The 19,432-nt window shown below is 51.8% G+C and overlaps 1 protein-coding gene across 1 annotated transcript in view; it reads right to left on the bottom strand.

The window, feature by feature from the left end:
- The window catches only part of rgs12b (regulator of G protein signaling 12b), a 34,014-nt gene that overhangs the window by 13,748 nt on the left and 834 nt on the right, over positions 1-19,432 (bottom strand). The window contains 2 exon segments of the mRNA XM_048995705.1: positions 10,416-10,535; positions 16,361-18,265. Of these exon segments, the coding sequence (XP_048851662.1) occupies positions 10,416-10,535; positions 16,361-18,244 (2,004 nt within the window). The 5' untranslated portion in view covers positions 18,245-18,265.

The following is a 19,432-nucleotide window of genomic DNA, read 5'->3' as shown; positions in this document are numbered from 1 at the left end:
ACAGAGTTGCCACAACAATGAAAAATCGAATCCATCCCCCGGAAGGAATGTGTTAATGAGACACACATTTGAGGCAGAATTTCAGCCTGACCTGAAACGCAGCTCCACGGATACAAACACAGATGACGGCGTTTAGTCTGAAGGTGCCTAGAAATGCCGTTTTAAACCCACATTTATGAACCACTGCTTTTATAACAGTAAAGTGTTAGCACCTTGACAAAAAGGACGAACCCCAATCGTCGGACAACGCGAGTCATGTACAGTAGAGACTGTGGGAAAGGTGACGGCCACCAGTCCGCTGGGGACGTACTGACTCGAAGATGCCGATGGAGTCGTGTGGATTTTCCAGTGAGACACACAGGAACAGCGGGGCTTTTGAGTCCGCGTGGTCTGACGGAATCGCGTGTTTACTTTTGAATTTGAAATGAACGGTACCTGGCAGCCTCAGAGTCCCCCTGGGAGCCGGCGCTAGGGAGACCTGCCCCCCCTGCTCGTCTGGGCACACTCATGTCGATAATGCGCTGGGACATCAGAGAAAATGTCTCCGCGGGGTGCAAGGAGCTCTGCACGCCTTCGGACGCGAGGCAACCCCTGCGGCTTAAAGACGCCCTTCGCCTCCACGCCGGAGGGCAGATGGGATAGCAGACCATCTGGAAACGGAGCAAACCAGCCAGGCGGCGGACCTAAACGGCGTGCCTGCAGGAGCAGAGCCGGACGGGTAGGTTTCAAGGAAGTTCTACTCACGGTGTTGGGGTTGAAGTAGAGCACTTTCTTGAAAGACAGCCTCTTCTTCAGACTCATTTTGCAGAAGAGAAAGAGGAGCTCGGTGAGGGGTAACGCGGCCGTCCGGGCCCTGCTGAGTGAGAGCAGCGAGCGCACGCTGCCGCCATGCCTGTACAAGCCCGCAGCCAGACCTGACTAGGCACTGACTAGGAAGTTCCATTCTACTCCCGTGTAGTTCCCATAGCAACCGGCCACTGCAGGAAGCCGCCGATTTGCGAGGGATTCGCATGAGGTCATAAAGTCCTCCTCGAATATGAAACCAGGCACGCTCTCCATTCTCATTGGACCCCATTTGTTCCTGTATGGCCCCAGCGTTTTAACCCGGCGTGCGGTGCTGCCGCTATGTGGCGGTCTGGACTATTTTTAGCATCTATACTGTCTGTAGGAATTTCTGCCGGTCAAAGCACAGTTTCCACCGTGAAACTTGGGTGCAGTTAGAACCGCAGCTGTTTCTATCCCTTCTCTCCTGCGGAGCAGTACTTCCAACTAAAGTCGGGCTTGTTGTTTATCAGAACGACCATAACAACAAAATGTACACGCATGTCCATTTTATCACACTTAACACATGTAAAATGGATTTACTTAGACAAGCCGTTTGTTGAGAACACATCCCACGTGTGTGAGGAAGCAGGGAGACTTTTCCGCGGGAGTTAATCAGCCCTTTGGTCTGGAACAATGAGCAGATGTACAAAGGAGAAGCGGCTCACTCCCAAATGATCGTCTCTAGCGTAGCGGACAAGGGCCGCGTTTAATTTCATCCACATGGCTCGGCAGAAATATTTCAGAGTTTCTTTAACCAGCTTCCTGTCTCCAAGAGTTTTTTTTTTATAAACATTTGGCACCTCCCGCTGCTTCAGTAGGAACAGTGGTGTTTTTAGAGGCTGCGTTTCAGCCTTTTACGTCCAGTCTGGGTGGCCGTTTCCCTGAGTTCCAGCCGTTCCTTTAGCAGTCATGGTTCTTTACAGCGCTCTGTCTCCGTGGCCGTTTTCCCGTTCAGTCTAAATAACGGTTCCATTAGTCTAAACAGGGCGTATCGGTGCTCTGGATGGACCTCGCAAGGCCGCTAAACCGTCAGGAGACTCCGTGATGTTATTACAGTGACTGCAGACTGAAGGGCCACGTCTCGATAAGCTGTCACTCAGGTCCATGTGCTCAAGGACGGTCTCCACGGTGACGCACCACCCCCCCCCCGTCTCCCTTAACATGGCCGGCCACTGGCTTTCTGCCGTAGCCTGGGAGATTGGGAAGCCGAACGGCACACTTCACCGGGTCAGACAAAGGGAGCAGCTTGCTGGAAAAAGATGTCAGCACTTGGAGTGAAATATGCATGCAGAGAGTTACGGGCACAAAAGGAAAATTAACGGAGACAATGATGATAATCAGTAAAGGGATTTTTGAGTAATGGGGATATGCATGAGGCTGTACCTAAATGAATGAACACAATAACATAGCATCCATCGCCTAAGTGTTTCTCCTGGAAAGCGTCACGAGGGAGAGGAGCGCGTCACAGGCTGCTCTGCGCTTTGCAAACGGCGTCTAATCCGGGAAAATGCATCATCTCCAGTCAGTGCGTGTGGTGCTGCCCGTGAAACTACCGACTGTCCACAGAGGTCAGAAGATTGCTCAAGATGGCTGAGACTGAAAAGTAGAAAGATCTCTGGTTCAGATTAGTTTTTAAGTGCGCTGGATAGAAATAAACCTCAAAGCAGAACTGAATAGGCAGCTGTATCGTCCACCACGGAGAAACTCCCAGATCATGCCATTCCGTTTTTAAGCCAAATCTAAGATCTAAGACCCCTTGAAGGAAATGCATGTTCAGTGGTGTCCACCCAGCAGTTTGCTGCAATCACTAAATAAACAATTATATGTTTAGGCCAGAGACCTCAAGACAGCAGACAGAGCTTTAAAGCTACAGTTTGCTTTATGTAAGAGATGCTTTTTACTTAGTGAAGTACTCGTTTTTTTTCCTTCCTCTTCTTATTGTGGAAGCAGGAACAGACAGTCCCAGATGGGATAGAGGGTTAAAGGCCTTGCTCAGGGACCCAATTGTGGCATTACTCTGCCTGCTTGGGGGATTTGAACCCATGACCTTCTGATTACAAGCTCAGCAACCGAACCTGCTGAGCTACACACCACCCCCGGTGCGTCCCATTAACCGTGACTCTGACGCTTACACAGTCCACAATGTCTCCATCTACTCAGGCTTTACACTAACTCCCGCCCTGACAGTGTAAGCTTGTGGAGCAAGCCAAGCCAGATGGGCCACGCGGAGACGAGCCCGGGGGACCCCCGACTCCAGGCTTCGCCATCTGGCCTTACATGCACCAGCGGAGGGCTGAAAACGCAGGGTACGGCCGTGGAGCTTAAGGCGGCCGAAGCCCGTCGAGAAGGAGCTACGGCGCTGAGACCGTGGAGCCTAACCAACGCGGATGACGGAACATGAGCTGAGATGGATCTCCCATCCTTTGATAAAGGAGGCTCGGGGGAGGGCGAGATAGACAAGACAACTTATAGATCATTGACAGAAAACAGGGGTCACCACCCTTTTTGAAACTGAGATCTCCTTCACAGCTACTGAGCCATACGAAGGGCTACCAGTTTGATACACTCTTCCTAACAAATATGCTCAGTTTACCTTTAGCTATATATTATTATTAATGATCAATGATACTCATCTATGTGTAGACAATGATCACGTTTATGATTTTATCAACAATGACTTAAGAAGGTGGGAAACATAATATCAATACGGCTTTAAACTAGTTTACTAAACTTATTTAAACTTCATGTATAATAAACATGTTTTAAATGCTTTTTTTATAGATATTGTCATTTTCAAATCTATATAAATGGAAATGTGATTAAAGAAGAATAGCAACAGGATAAAATTACATTTTAGATGCTGCTCACTGTGAATTGTGCCATTTTTAGAACAGGTCCGCGGGCGACTCATGTGGCCCTTAAGGGCACCATGTTGGTTAACCCTGATCTACAGCCATGAGAGAAAGTAAGCACAATTATGGCAGTATTGAAAAGCACAGACATTTAATTAAGCACCCGAAAGCCACCCGGAAAAGGGAGAGAAGATGGGGCAGCATGTCACGTGAAGTCTGTCACCTCTGAGGGCTCGACCATCAAGCATTTAAAGAGCTATTTAAGGAGAAGTACTTTGAAAATGACAATTGCCGTCTTATCTTGGCCGCAGACGGCAAACTACAGCTGTCATCTAATCCTGTGGTGGTGGTGAGGAGGGGGCTCTTCCTCTGTGTCGGGCTCTAAGGAAAGGCGGAGGGCGTGACAGCTGATAAGGCGGGATGGAGCAAATATTCAGGCTGAAGAAGCTCTCAGCGCAAATAGACAGCGGGAGGCGGTTTGGTCGCGGAAACGACGCATGGGTAGATACAAACTCGGACGTGAAACCAGAAAGGCCCTGACGGAAACAGAAAGCTGTTCAAGACTCTCTGAATAAAAGTGCCTTTTAAACACCTTGGAAAAACCGGAATACGTCTCCGACATCATCCTCCTCCACACTCCACTTTTCTCGTGAAATCAAAATAACGGCATGCGGCGAGTAGCTGCAGCAAACCTCCGCCGGTACGGGTAAAGCGAAGGCCGTCACTCACATCCCGCTTTCTCCGAAAACCCATCGACAAACAAGGCCGTCAGGACCAAAGCGGCTCGTCTTAAACCCCGTGGGGGGAAGGAGAAAAAAAAGAAAAGAAAAAAAGAACGCATTAATGCCTTGACAGGATCTGAACACGCGTCGGTGATGTCATCAGATGCTCCAGCGCTCTGGGCAAACTAATGGCTGTGAGTCACGGAGACAGGGAAGAGAGAGAGTGGTCGAGAGCAAACATTAGCACGAGCCCGGTGTGTATAATCCTCTCCGCAAACAGAGGAGCGTTGCGCGGCATCAGGCACTGGACATATTAGCATTTAAATGTGCTGAGCGTGATGCTCCATTTCATGTGGGCCCTGATCTGGCATCATTCTCCGACAGGCACCAATCACCTGTTCCCGCTCTGATTTGCTGCTCCCGCTGTCGGCCCGCTAATTGGATTGGAGAGGATGGGCTTTCTTCTGGCTTTTAAATGAGACGGGGATAATTGACTCTCTTTCACACCCTCTGGTGACCCAGGTGTGGCAGATCGAGCTCGGGACTTTCCCAGCAAGCCATACAGGAGACTGGGATTTGAACCAGTGACCTTCTGGTTTCCAGCAAGGCTTTTTAACCGCTACTCAATCTGAGATTTCATCCTGAAGATCCCAGAAATCCTGATGTGGGGCCACATGTGACATGAGTTTCAGTGGGATCGGCGACAGCTACTGGGAGATAAACAGCGCACACAACATTCCTTAAAAGCAGATGGACATTCAGCTTTAAGAGTGAGCTTCGAACGCACTTTTATATGAAACTTAATCCCTTCACATACCGGTGCACAGACAGCAAGGCTTAGGAAGTCACACAGAAACCACAGCATGGACGTCACTACCAACACCTTTCGTGAAATAAGACAGTAATACTACGTCTGCCCTCCTCCCACAGCGGCAAAGGATAGAACATCACAATGCGGGGGGGGGGGGGGGCATAGCAACCACCTGTTGCTAGGGTATGTTCCCAGTGTCGAGAGAAAGAAGAGAAAGCCGTTGATCCTGTGACCATGGCCAGAGGGAATTCCTCAGTCTCTAAACTAAATGGCATGTCTAGCCCCCCCAGACCTTTGGTGGCACCTGAGTCAGGCCGGTCGACATGACGGCCGCGGAATGCGGATACGGCCCGGGGGCAGAGAGCAGGTCGGCGCGCCCCATGAGGAGTGCTCGTGCAGATCGTGTTCCGCAGCCCTCGGGGCCTTCTGGCCTTCCCGGCTGTGATGCGTCTCGCAGGATGTGTGACTGGAGCAGGATGGGACAGCTCCCAGTACAACATGAGGGCCACCAGTATGACAGCTCCCAGTGTAACTCTAGCTCATGATCTGCTGGTGATGTCTTATAAGACTTCATACGGTACAGAAACACTGCTTTGTTCTGGAAGCTGACGGAAGGCAGTCAGGATGACAGCGTGTCCCAGTGCAATCAGGGCCCGAGATCACAGGGGTTAGGGCATGTAATTAGCCTGCGCCTGCCCCTCTCCCCCCCATCCATCCATCTACAATCCCGGGCACATCCACCGGGGGCATTTAGAGTCCAGACTAAACCATCTTGGTCCCTGAGCAGGTCCACGGTATCGGCCACAGCATCTGTCTAGTCTTCTAACAGAGGCAGTATAAAATTAAGCGAGGGGGCAGCCTCGAGACCTTTCCCAAATGACAGGCTGACCCAGCCAAGGCTGCCGGTGCTGGGGGCTGGCTCTCACCTCCCAAAACGGGTTCCCTGGCCACAATGCTCTCTGAGGCTACCCTCTGCTGTCCACTTGTGGGAAGCACCACGGGGCCACCCGCTCCGCCAGACCGGGGGGCACGGCTCAGCCGCAAAGTTCAGGCGATGGGTTCCACGCGCCAGGTTCTGTCGCCACTCACGCGGAACGACATTAACCAGAGGAGAGCAGAAAGTCGAACAGGAGGAGCCCGCGGGAATAAAGGCACTGGAACCCCATGTGCGTAGCCACGGACCATTTAGTGCCCCGTTACGTAAAGGGGCTCCAGCTGTTAGCGGACATCTGGCCGGCACTGGGCAGCCCCCCCCACCTCACGTGGCCAGGACACCCAAGATAAGCATGATTCTTTAAAGGGAAGCCGATATCCGCGTCTATTAAATAACTAAGTACGCGCCGCCCCGTGGAGCCCGGCGCAGACTGCCGGAGATACCCAAGCGAGAGTGCGGAGGACCAGGAGTGGGAGGAGGACGAGGAGGGGGAACTCACCCCGTCGGAGGTGACGCTCAGCGAGGACTCCATGTCGGCGGGAACAGTGGCCGGCTGGCTGCTCCCTGACAGCGGCTCCATGCGCCTGCAGCAGCGCTGGCTGCAACCCGCTCTCCACGGCGCGGAACAGCGCTCCGCTGCGCTCCGCTCCTTCCCTCCCCGCAGCCGCCTCCCCCTCCCCCTCCCGCTGCCTCCTACACGCCCCCCTCATTCCTATTCCGCCTACTGAGGAGGAGACGGCCACGCTGCGGGGGGGGGGGGGAGGGATGATGATGGCAGAGAGCGTGTGTGTTTGTGTGTGAGACAGTGTGATGTTGTTTGTGAGTGTGTGGTCACTGACGGGTCGGAGTTTCTTTTAAACCTTTATAAGATCCCACACATCTGTCCGTGTCTGTTTGCATACCTGTGTGTGTTGGTCTGTGTAATATCCATGTATGTCTATGTATGTGTGTGTGTGTGTGTACACTCACAGATCAATGCTCATTTTAAGCCCTCGCGTGTGTGTGGTCATTGATCTGTCACTCTGTGTGTGGGGGTCGTGTGTTTGGGGGTGTCACTGCAGAGCCCTCTGGGGCAGGGGGGCTGTTTTCTCCTCCGGCTCCTTCACGCGAGCCCCGCACCCCAGTCTGGGTTCTAATGGGGTTGGCCCAGGCTGGGGGCTGGGCGGGGGTGGGTGGGGAAACCCAGGGGGCTCGAGAGACATGAAGGGCGGCTCTCTGCATTCTTTGACGTGCTCAGACACAGGTGGGAGCAGGCGAACAGCGGGGCCGGGGCCACTCATGGCTGACGTCGCTCGCGAGCTCGGGGGCTCGGGGGCGGCCTGCGGCAGCGGCACAGACGCAGAGTGTCCCTGGCTACCAGATGTGCAATGTTTGGGGTGGGGGGGGGGAGGTAGGGAAACAAAGACTGACTGAAGATGCAGGCAGAGAAACCCAGGGCACTCAGACACGAGGCCGACCGGGCCAGCGGTCCCCGTGTCGCCCCGGATCACCCTGCCCCCTCACTCCTCCCATATCACCTCCTAAGAAGTCGCCCTTAAGCAGCCTTCAAGCCAGCTGCTCTTTGACCTGCCGGCCCACCAATCAGCTCACGGACTGCTGACACTGCGGGCGAAGAGACGTCCCTGATCACATTTCCCATGAGCACTGCCGACGCCCCGCAGACCCACGCTGCTGTGTACTACATGTACAATATAGAATAGACAGAATGGACGTGAAAGTGCGAGGGGGGGGTTTGCTCTCTACATGTGACATGGAAGCGTGACTAATGAAATGCACCACAAAGAAGGCACAGAACCCCCGCTGCCTGACTGTGGAGTCACCATGGGTTGTTCAGCCCCCCCCCCCCCCCCACCAATTTAGGCATATTCTTGGCCCTCCAGGATGGGAAAAGTGCCGTGTGTCGGGATCCAGAACTGCAGCTCATTCCTGAGGTTAGGGGAGGCTCTGCCGGCCCTCTGCCGCCTGAGGGAATTCCTGTTCCAACTGGTTTAATGGACCCCCCACCCCTGAGAAGCAGAGGCACGCGGCTCATGCGGCCATCCCCGCCCCCGATGCCCGCCCCCGATGCCCGCCCCCGATGCCCGCCTCCACCATGTCACCAGCCTCGTTTCGGCTAGGGGCCGGAAAAAAAACGCCGGGGTGGCACGGCGACACCATGGAAACTCCTGGGATTTCTCCGACCCTCCCGGCGGAGTCAGCACGTTCCTTAGCGTTTGTGGGGGGGGGGGGATGGTGGGGGTGGTTGGGAGAAGTACCACCTGACCGAAACCATGGACACAGACCGCCAAGGTTTCCCTTTGGTGTATGCAACTGTCCCCAAAGGAAGAACTCCAGCCCCGCTGTGAAGACCTGCACAGGACTGCCTCCCGCCATTGCCTCCGTCTTATTGGCTTAAAAGCCCTGACTACAAAATTACCCCCCCCCACCGTCTGGAGCTCTATATAATGGTGCACTAATGACACCATGGCCTCTCTGCCCACGTCCTGCTTCTATAGCCAATTATTTTCCCTTCTAGTAGCCTTGAGATAAAATAATAGGCTGTGCGGTCAGTCTGCAATTATCCAGATATACGGCGGCGGTCCTGGCCCTCTCAGGGTGCCTGCTCAGCCCGGAGACGGCGAGTCTCACGCAGCGTGCGTGTGCGGGGGGCGCAGGGAGGAGGGCTGTCTGTCAGCCGGTCTCGGCTTTCTGCTACGTCCCCGAGGGAGAAGCGCCGGGGAGGGGGGCTATAATGATGAGCTCTGATGGGGAGAGGGCGTGGTCAAAAATGACGAAACACCAGAGGAACAGAATGGAGAGGCGTGATGGGACAAGGCGGTGCCAGTCACTGCTGGGTCACCAGGATGACACAGCGCGGAACGCAGGAGCACGGTGTGTCAGCATGTAACATGCGGGAGCCATTCACACGGTGCTTTCTGCAGTAGTTTCCTTGTAAAGGATGTGACTGACGGCTCTGAGATGGCGATGTGATGATGCCACGTGTTTTTGTGTTGCTCTTCCATAACCATCCAGCTCTTTATTAAAGGCCCCCCAGGGATGACGCTTTGTCCCATAATGATCGAGCGGTTTTTCAGGTGGAAAGAGAAGCGCTTCCCGTGAAATTCCAACTGAGGAAGTCCAGCGGCACTCCTGTCAAACTGAACAATGTATGGCGGATGGCTGAGTCACTGACAAGTGACACACGGGGTGGGGCGGCACGTGACATGCCCATCGTGTTTGTGAGGTTCTGCGTGTTGCAGTGAGTGTGCACCGGGAGCAGGGGTGTCGCCTCTAATGGAGGATAAACACAAAGGAAACGGCCATCGCCGGCGAGACGCAGGTGGCGCGTAAACGGGCTCCCCTCCACATCTCACACGCTGCGAAGCCTGGCATCTGCACCGGCGCTGCCAATTAATCCAGTTAGGCCTTGCCTGTCTTTGTGGCCAAACTCCGGAAACACCGGCCTCGATCTTATCAGCTGGCATTTCCATTTCGCTCCGAGGGCCGCTCGCACGGTGCCCACCGTCTAGCGAAACCAATTTAGCACGAAGCTAACAAACGGTGGCGTGGACAGCCAAGGATAGAATGTTCCGGATAATGTATTTAATTAAAGCGGCGTCTCATTTATTTGCTACACTGCAGCAAACGTGAAACGGACACACCATGGCAGACCGGATGCACTGCCAAACTGGGGGGGGGGGGGAACAGGGTAGGGTTTATAAGGCACAGCCTTCCTCCATCCTGTGGGAATGAGGTCATCCTGGGATAACCACTACACCCAACCCACCCCACCCCCCCCACCACAGCACCAAATCCCCATGTTGGCACGGGGGGGGGGGGGGGGGGGCACCAACCCAAGACACAGTGGGGGGGGGGTTGGGTGTAGTGGTGCCTCTGTACAGGCAGAGACACACAGCCGAACAGTCACCTCTTAGGCTTCTTGTCTTTCTCTATATCAGTGTTTTCCAGAAGTAAAAATGTGGACTGTCTGTCAGGGAGCTGGGAGGGAGCAAAAATGTGGACTGTCTGACAGGGAGCAAAAATGCGAACACAAGTGCACACACGCACAGGCACTCAGCTTGACAGCATGTGGGAGAAAAAAAGGGCCCGACATAAACAGGAGGTCTGATGCTACAGAGCACCGCACAGGTCCACCCTGCACCCCCATGAGAGATAAGACACACATCAATCCTCTCTGGAAGACTGACCTCTATTACTCTAAGACTCAGAGGGTTAACATTCGGAGCGCTTAGCTCATTTAAAGCTCACATGCGGCACAGGTCGCGCATTACCTCCAGGTCGTCCAGGGAGCGCGCCAGGCTGAGGCGTCGGCTGCGACCTAGGGGGCGCTTGGAGGATGAGCGCTGAGGCAGCTGCGGGAGACCCAGGTGGGGGCCACCAAAGCTCGAACCCTAGGGGGCGACAGAGAGAGAGAGATTGAGTATTCACAGAACCAAGATGGAAGAGGAGGAGGAGGAGGAGGAGATGGAGGAGGGTGCCCCGGCATCCCCAAGCACCCTGCGGCCCCCAGTTCTCGGGGGTGTAATTTACACGTCGCTCTCCCGGCCCCATAACCCGGCTCGCACGTCAAATGGAGCGAACACAGCAATTACGCAGGCAGCCGTGCTGTTAAGATGGCAGGGCCTGTTCTACATCTCGGGAATAACAGAATGACTGATAATTAGCGCAGCGTCACGTCTATCACCAGCCTGTCAGCCACGGCGCAGATGTGATTACAGACAAGATGGAGGGCCGTCGACGAGCGAGGCCACTCGCTGCCTCTCGCACAATCCCCGCTCTGCTTTACCTTTCCGTCATGTCACGTGGAGGCCGAGCCAACAAGCACCCCGCTGCAGGTCAGCGGCACAGAACAAGGGCGGCATCTGCTGCAGACCCTAAACCACCCACACGACCGCGACTGCGCGTCCCGGAGAGAACGCACAGTTAATAAACAAAAGGAACCTCGACTGCAAAGAAACAAATCCGATAAAACTGGCACAAAATCACAAATGTAAGAAAAAATTACTCCCGATATAAACATGTGATCGCATTGTGAGCCTTTGTAAAAAACTATTTTTTATATTAGCGGGCAAATATCATCAGCGAAAGATAACGAGAGGATTCCAAGGGGCACATGCGATGTAGCTGCACATTCATTCCCTAGATTCAGATCGCCAAGGCGCCTCTTGAGGTTGCCTGGATACGACGCAAGGCTTGCACGGTATGTCACTGACATTAGTCTGCCTTCCATGTGCCCAGTGCTGGCTGGTTCCAGGGGCGTGTGGGACAGAGAAACATAGCCCCCGTTACACTGCTTAAAACGCTGCCACCAGGAAGCCCCCGCTTGGGCTATACTTGGCAGATGAGCTCAAATCTGGGATTGAGCACTTCCCCAAATGTCTCTATTATAAATTGAACACCAAATTATTCTACTCTAAATATACCACTCCATAAATTTCTCCATTCTAAATATACCATTTCCCAATATTCTACAACCTATTTATACCAATCCCTAAATATACCAGTCACCAATTTCCTCTAAATATACCGATGCCGTAAATTAGAGAATCTACCATAGATACAGCTCTGGAAGAAATTAAGAGACCACTCCCTATTTTTTAATCCTGGTTTAATCGTGGTTCTGCTGTCAGAAGGCTACATAGCTTATTGCTTCCAGGCTCAAAGTTTCTAAGACAGCAGGACAGAGGAACAATGTGAAGTAGGAGACACTGGGAACAACCAGAAAGCAGCAGGGTAGAGGGTGGAAGTGACCTTCTAATGGCAGAGACCATTAACTTATCCAACAGCTTCTGATTAATCAGAGGATGACATCAAGTGACAGGTAAACATTAAGTGCAAGTATGAAGTGCACTTGGATAGTCTGAATAAGGCTCCAAGAAGCAGGACTGAAGATCCATAAAGCAAGGAAGAAGCCCTTCATCAATGAGAAACAGGCTGCAGTTTGCAAAAAAAAAATATATATATATATATATATTTTGAAACAGGTACATACCCATAAATCGAGAAATGAGTGAAGATCTTTGCTGTGCTCTCAATTTTTTCCAGAGATGTATATCTATTTCCTAAATTTCGCCACTCTAAATACAAAATCTGGGTCAGAATTTAGAATATGGTGATCAGTGGTCATTTTTGGACTCACCACAGCACACAACAACGAAATGTGTCCCATGCATTTAACCCATATGTGGCATTGTGACATAGCAGGGGGCAGCTAATTCAACACCCGGGGAGCAGTGCTTGGTGGGGGCGGAACCTTGCTCAGGGTACCTCAGTGGTACCTTGCTGGTCGAGGATTTGACCCAGCAATCTTTCAATTACGGGTGCGCTTCCCTAACCAATAAGACACCACTTAATGTACTACCCCAGTGGGAATCAGCATGTCAGGCATCACGCCGTTTCCAAAGGCATAAGTTAATGAGGCGTTACTCTGCTTTAGACGAGCAGCTACCTTGCTAATACACATGCGAGGAAGAAGCCGACAACCCAATAAGTCCCACTGACTTCACCCCCCACGCCACCCCCACACAGCACGCCTGCTTGTGGGTTTGGGTGAGGCCCAGGGGCTAAATTATTCCGACATTTATTTCAGGGGGTAATTTTCCTTGGGACTCCCCTTTCAAGCTGCCTTTGCAATTACTTGTCATTTCTAACCACTAGCCCTCCACCCCCCTGCTTATCTCAAGATCAGCTGACCTCATTCCATCCTGTTTACAGAAATCCAGAGTCGATACACTGCGAGTAAACATTGGATCAGGCCTCATCGGCAAAGGCATGGCCTTGTCATCTCCAAGCCCCGGCGTCCCCCGCAAAGTGTGCTCATCTCCAGCATCAAGCCATCCACAAACCAGCCCCTCTCCCCCTCCACCCTCTTCCAGCATAACCGCACCACATGCTTGGGCTGGGAGCACTGGGTGGAATTTACGTTTCAGCATTTCGCAGGCTGACAGAGGCTGCGGAGAGCTCTTCTGCAAGCATGTTCAAACACAGCCTGATTTACCACCAAAAGCTGCAGAATGTACAGTCAGTGTTTGGACTTTACCAGCTGCTAACCTATACCTTAAACGTCACGCACTACTCAGTATAACATGGGCAATTACAATGCAGAATGCAGCTGTCTAACGTAATGTATCCAAAGTCACCCCCAAAAGGAATGATACTGGCTGCCTTTTAGCACACTTAATACAAAGCAAAGTGATTGAAGACTTTACAAATCTAAAATATTTAAGATGGAACAGTGACATCTAGTGGCCACTAAAAGCAATTCCTCCACAAACAGGGGTCTCCCCGTCCTGCTTTTGGGTCTGTCCGCTACAAGCAAGGACTGGTTCTTCATCTCTTAAATTAATCCTGATTACTAGTCAGGAGTCTGCAAGAAATTGAAATGGTCAAACTCCTTATGGAAAGAGCCATTTAGAGCCATGTTTAGCACTAATGAGGACCTGCTGCTTTTACACTACATCTAGTCACCATGCAGGGCTGTCCCTCCTTGACTATCCTGTTCAGTGAGTGGCACACTGCACGGGTTTAAGACCCACAACCAAGGGGTGGTACTAAGCGCCCTGGGAATTTGTTTTGTAATCGGTTTACTTTATTCTATGCAAGCATCTTTGAGATTCTAAAAAGCATTATATAAATTATTATTCCATCCATCCATTTTCCAAACCGCTTATCCTACAGGGAATTATTATTATTATTATTATTAACTCAGCAGAGCACCTACTCCTTTCACTTGAGTCCCCCCCCCTCTCCCCCGCCCCCCCATGAAAAATTACCAAGGGGAGAAAGGTAAATACTTCAGTGTTACAGTCTTGACATTCCTCAGACGATGAGAACTCACCTACAGATCCCACTATCAAAGAAACAAGACTATTTCATTTAACTGACAAATTGTTTATTTGAATATAATGACCCCTTCATGACGCGTTATGAATCCAACACGTCCAACCCAGACCACCGCGACATTTCCATTGTCTGAACCCCGGGAGGCAGGAGCGGTGCCCATGACAACTGTGTTTACTCCCATAGGCTGCTGGGAAGTCTTCCAAGCTCATGGGCAAAACAACTGTATCGACTGGTGACCGGTACCTCTTTTTGTGTGGCTGGGGTATACTCAGTGCTTCACCCACCACAGGATGAATGTAGAGATCTGCCTGGACTCTGCAAGCTGCGGCCCACCACACTTAAGACCTCGCAGTGGGCAGAGGGGTCTGTACTTACAGCACAGCGCAGTTAAGCTAATATACTCAAATCCACTGCACCATCTGTTCGTTTCTGATTTAATGATCGATGCTGGTTTTTGAAGAGGGAACCAGTAACTGTAAGGGCACTCTGTCTCCACATACTGCACTAGGAAGAGCCCCACTGATGTCCGAAGAATGCAAACATTCCCAAAAAACCCCAGAAAAAACAATCCAACCTCTTCCTCATGTAGTTCTTTACACATTTTCTACGAAACAGTCATATTTTCGCACTATTCCTGCGATGAACACTTTCTGTCTGTCTCTTTCACTTCAGGAGACATAACACTCAGCACACCGCAGATTAGTGAGTGTTTTATTATTTCACTGTGTTGTTAAACCTCGGGCAGCTTTGACTGAAAGAAAGATAAATCAAAGTTGCTGGATTTTTCTCCAGCAATGCGCCATCTGGACACCTGGCAGCACATCTGAATGGCGTGTGTGTACCATGCAGCACCAGCACTCAGCCCGAACAGCGGGGCGATATTTCATCTTCTGCATAAAACAGCGATAAACACGAGAGCGTCTCTCATCTCTCATTACATCAGAAAATCTCCGTTCCCCATTCCCGTCAGAGGCCGTGGGACAGGCACGGTTCGTGCTCATTTTACCCAACAGAGGCAGATACAGACTGCTTGTCAAACATGTCAGGCTAACCGCAGAATTATACCATGCACGTCTCCCATTCTGGCTCTGCTGGTTGGCATCATCCCAGCAGGCACTTTACAGGCCCACTGCAAAAACAGCCGCAATTACACATGCCGAACCACCAGGCGGGATTCACAGGCATCCTCAAACGCACTGGTGCCAGCTAGTGACCGTGGCGAGTACTGCATGTGCAAACAAATACACTCCAGCATTTCTACAGGGCCCACTTTCCTGAAAGGAGAAAGTGACACATGAAATGGAGCCATAATGGAAGATGAACCACTGCACAAGCCCTCAGTTTAGTTCACAATTTATACAGTTGCTTCAGCCGAGGCTAAAAGGTCTGTGATACTCCTGTAGACACCAGATGGCGAGTGTCAGCTAAGCATTTAAAGGTATATGCAAAAAAGTAAATGTATAAATACTATACCGAATACATAAAGACTCCTCTCTAACATATGCAAGGGAAAATTCGTGGGCGTCGTGTTGGCTATGCCAGACTGGCCTATTTGAGGTCATGACACGACACAGATATGTTCAACGAGCACAAGTGTCCCAGAGCCATCCCTGCTGGTCAAACATCTCAAGGTACCTCAAGGTATCTCAACATACGAGTTACTCTTATGGTCCGAAGAGCCAGCGTGGCTGTGGTTATTTTTAGAAGATGGACGAACCTGAAGACGGAGTTTTACTCAGATATCGAAGGGACACTGGAATCCAGCAAATGACAGCTCGCCTGGTCACACATCACACAGATAACACCACGAAAGATATGAAACACTTTTATGAATGGTGGCAAAAAAAAAACTGCACTTATTTCTTCATACACTGAAAAATACGGGCGGAGGCGCGGTCACTAAAGTCGCAGGGACCTGCAACTGGGCGCTTAGCCCTCATCTTCAAAGGCTGGAACCTACAGTCTTCAGCAAACCTCTTCTTTGCATTCATTTGTATTTATTTAGATAATAAGAAACAAACACTTTTCCCCAAAAACTTTTGCTTTGGTCCTCGTAGCAAAGGGCTAGGAATCCCTTTGTCGTTGGCTTTAAAGCCATAAAGTATTTTTTAGAAACAAAAAAACCTATGAGCAAATAGCATCATTGCCAAAGCAAGTCTATCCACTCTTCAGGAAGTTCAGTAAGCAGTTTTAATTTTGCTTACTTACGCTCCCCTGCTTAATGATTGTTAGAAGCAAAGTTGAAGCGCAACATGCCAACAGCCCCCTTCGACTATAAGTAAAACGACTGGGGATGGATGAACCCGGGGTGCAAGCATGATGACTAGAACCCACCCTGTGAATCGCACACTCTTCCACAGCAAAGCACTTTTACCTTTTCTTTCTTTTCCGCATCTTTTCCACGCTTGCCGTTCTGCCGATCCCTGAATGCCCTGTCTGCCCCGAACAGCTTCTTCGCCCACTCGTCCTTCTGTGCGGCAAGCCGGGAGGGCTGGGCTATTTCCCCGGCTGCCCGGTACCGGTCTGCCGGAATTTTGCTCATGGGCGGCGGCAGGGTGCTGCAGTTCGCGCTGGACCAGCCGTCGGTGGACTCGGCGTAAGACTCCTGGTCGCTGCTGGCGCCCCGCTGCCGCTCTCTCAGGACGTGGACGGGGAGCCAGCGCTGGCCAGCGCTGTGCGCTGCTCCAGCCACGCCCACCTTCTTGGCATGCTGGTAATGAGCCCGGGGGGGCGGGGCCGGCCCCTCCATCCTTCCCGAGGAGCCTAGATGGCGGCCAGAAAGCTGAGAGTGTTCTGGGTGGGGCAGATCCGAGAGGTGGTACTTGCCCTCATGCTCAAAGCGGTAACCATTCCGGTGCACGGCTGGCTGGGTTCGAGCCGGAGGGTTCTCCCACAGGCCGCTGGGAACGTGCCTGGCAGGTGCGCCGCCGAGGTCGACGAGAAGCACCCTGTTGTTCTTCTCTTCCGGCAGGAAGTTGCCGATGCCACTGTCGCTGTTGCTGCTGGTGCTGTTGTTCTGCTGGCCGTCCACGTCCCCGTCCAGGAAGGCCCGGGCCCGCATGCCTTCAATGGACTCACCCATGTCCCGGTAGAGCACAGAGACGAACTGCAGGAGGGGCTGCGAGGTCGGCGGGAACTCCAGGCAGCCGTTGGTGTCCGGATCGGGCGTGCATTCAAAGCCGAAGCGCCTGGCAACACCCTGGTGGACCTTGTGATGACACAGCTCGGGGTCCACGATGAAGACATGGCAGGAGGTCCTGAGGCTGCTCTCCTCCTCCCTGGATAGGCCATGATTCTCCGTGACCTGCATGGTGACCAGCCCGAAAAACCTCCTGTCATCAGGACACACAGCGCTGAACGCCAGCTTCTCGGCTGGGTACGTGGCCAGGGTGGCGCCCTTCTCGTTGCACAGCTGGACGCAGTCATGCATGACCTTCATCATGACCAGCGAGTGGATCTTCTGCTCGGCTCGCAGCCGTCGCATGCAGCCACGGATGGCCTGGAGACTGTCGTTCTCCAGGTTCGCACTGGCCGAGGCCAGCTCGATGGAGCCTAGGTAGCCGACCACCATCCCCACGTTCAGGATGCTGGCGTCCAGCGCAAAGTCGTCCTGATTCTCGAACATGTCCACGAACACAGAGTCGTCGTTCAGCACCTTGGCCATCTCCTCCTCAGACAGCAGGTCCGGGTTGCTCTTCGAGCAGCTACTCCGTCCCCTGTAGGAGCAGTCCGGTTCGGATAGAGGCCTTGGCTTCGGAGCCGCCGCCTTTTCGGAGCTGCTGGAAGAAGCGCTGGAATTCTCGAAGATCATGCTGAAGATGCCCCCAGACTGCATCTCAGCGACGACCCTCTCAGCCCTGTTGATGCCCAGGGTCTTCGAGTCGACCTTTGGCCTGACCCAGTGGTTCTTGGAATCGTGGAAGCCGAGTTCCTCGTCACTGGAGCAGGAATCCAGGTGGCCTCTGCACTCGCCGATGACCAGATGCAGGACCCCCGAGCATCTGCCAATCAGTTTCACCACGTCCTCGTGGGAGGCCTTGGAGACATTGATCTCATTGACGCTGAGGATCTGGTCCCCGGACCGCAGGCCAACGTAATCTGCTGGGCTACCCTTCAGGACGCAGCTCAGGACGCATGGGGCCTGACCGGACAGGGTGAAGCCATAACCTGTCCTGCCCCGCGCCACCTGCACGCTCCTGATGCGCGCCGCTGCCGGCAAATTCAGACGCCTCTTGGCCGTCTCAGGCTGTCTGAACATTTTCTCTTTTATCGAGGGCTTCTGAAATGCAGAGAGAGAAGACCAAATGTAACACTGGGGTGAAACCGGCGCTGGCTGCCAGCATCACCATAGCGTTTTTATCTCTGTGTTAACTCTACTTCTTGGAGTGTGTTAAAAGGAGAAATATTTAGAAGGACAGGCAGCAAGTATATGCCTACAAACATTCAATAAATTATATGCAAAGAACAGAATAAAAGAATAAACAAAGAATCAATGGATAATACGCTCAACCTAGTATTACTGTAATATTAGACTTGGATTCTGAAAATCGGGTGTAACGCAAAGCCTGCATATCCCCAATAAATAGTCTTGATACAGACTCACAGTATAGCATTTAATCTTATCGAAAATATGCAACGTGCAAGTGTCAAGATATAACCAAAAATACTCGAAAAAATCTCAGCTAAATACTTCAATGCATTACATAAAAAGAAGTGACTGTACAGGACTTTGAAAAAAAAAATCAATATAAAAATAAGCGGTTTAGGGGACGTGTTACGTTTCGGAATAGAGCAATAAACGATTTCGTTTAATTTGTCTTTTTTGTTCAGTGCCAGCACGCATACCTTCGGTGCTCGTTCTACTGAATAAACAAGTGGAAGAGAGGCTTACACATATTTGATAAGAAAATGGGAATCGCGTCCCTCCTTGCATTAGCTGTAAAGGTAAAGATCGGTGCAGGGTGGAGTCTCACAACGCAAACCGGCCAATCAACCGCCGTTAGTTCATATGTGGGGCGCCGAATCGGGGCACACCTTTGCACAGGTAGGGAGTTGATAATCATGCAACACACCGTAACCCCCCTACCCGATACCTTCACAGCAAACTGGCAGGACTTTTGGGTCAGATGTGCATTATGAGAGGGAAAAAGAATCAAATTAATAAAAAATAAAAGAGATGCTGCTAGCCAGTGCAAGCTAAATACTGAACCAAAGTCAGATCTAAGTCCAAGTGGAGGTTAGTCCACTAGTATACAAGTTAAATGTGCACATTTTACTTACTGGTCCAAATCTGAAAAGAAAGTGATGGCCGACTCAGAATGAATCTGAACAGCACAATCTACAGTTTTGGTGTTTTTAACGCTGTAATAGGCTCGATAGCGGGCTAAATGAATTGTCGCTCTGCACAAGTAAAACTTTTCTCCGCACCCACTCACACGAGATAAGC

The sequence above is a fragment of the Brienomyrus brachyistius genome, chromosome 25 (assembly GCF_023856365.1).
Source record: "Brienomyrus brachyistius isolate T26 chromosome 25, BBRACH_0.4, whole genome shotgun sequence".
In the NCBI taxonomy this organism is placed as follows: Eukaryota; Metazoa; Chordata; class Actinopteri; order Osteoglossiformes; family Mormyridae; genus Brienomyrus; species Brienomyrus brachyistius.
This window is presented reverse-complemented; position numbering and strand designations above follow the sequence as displayed.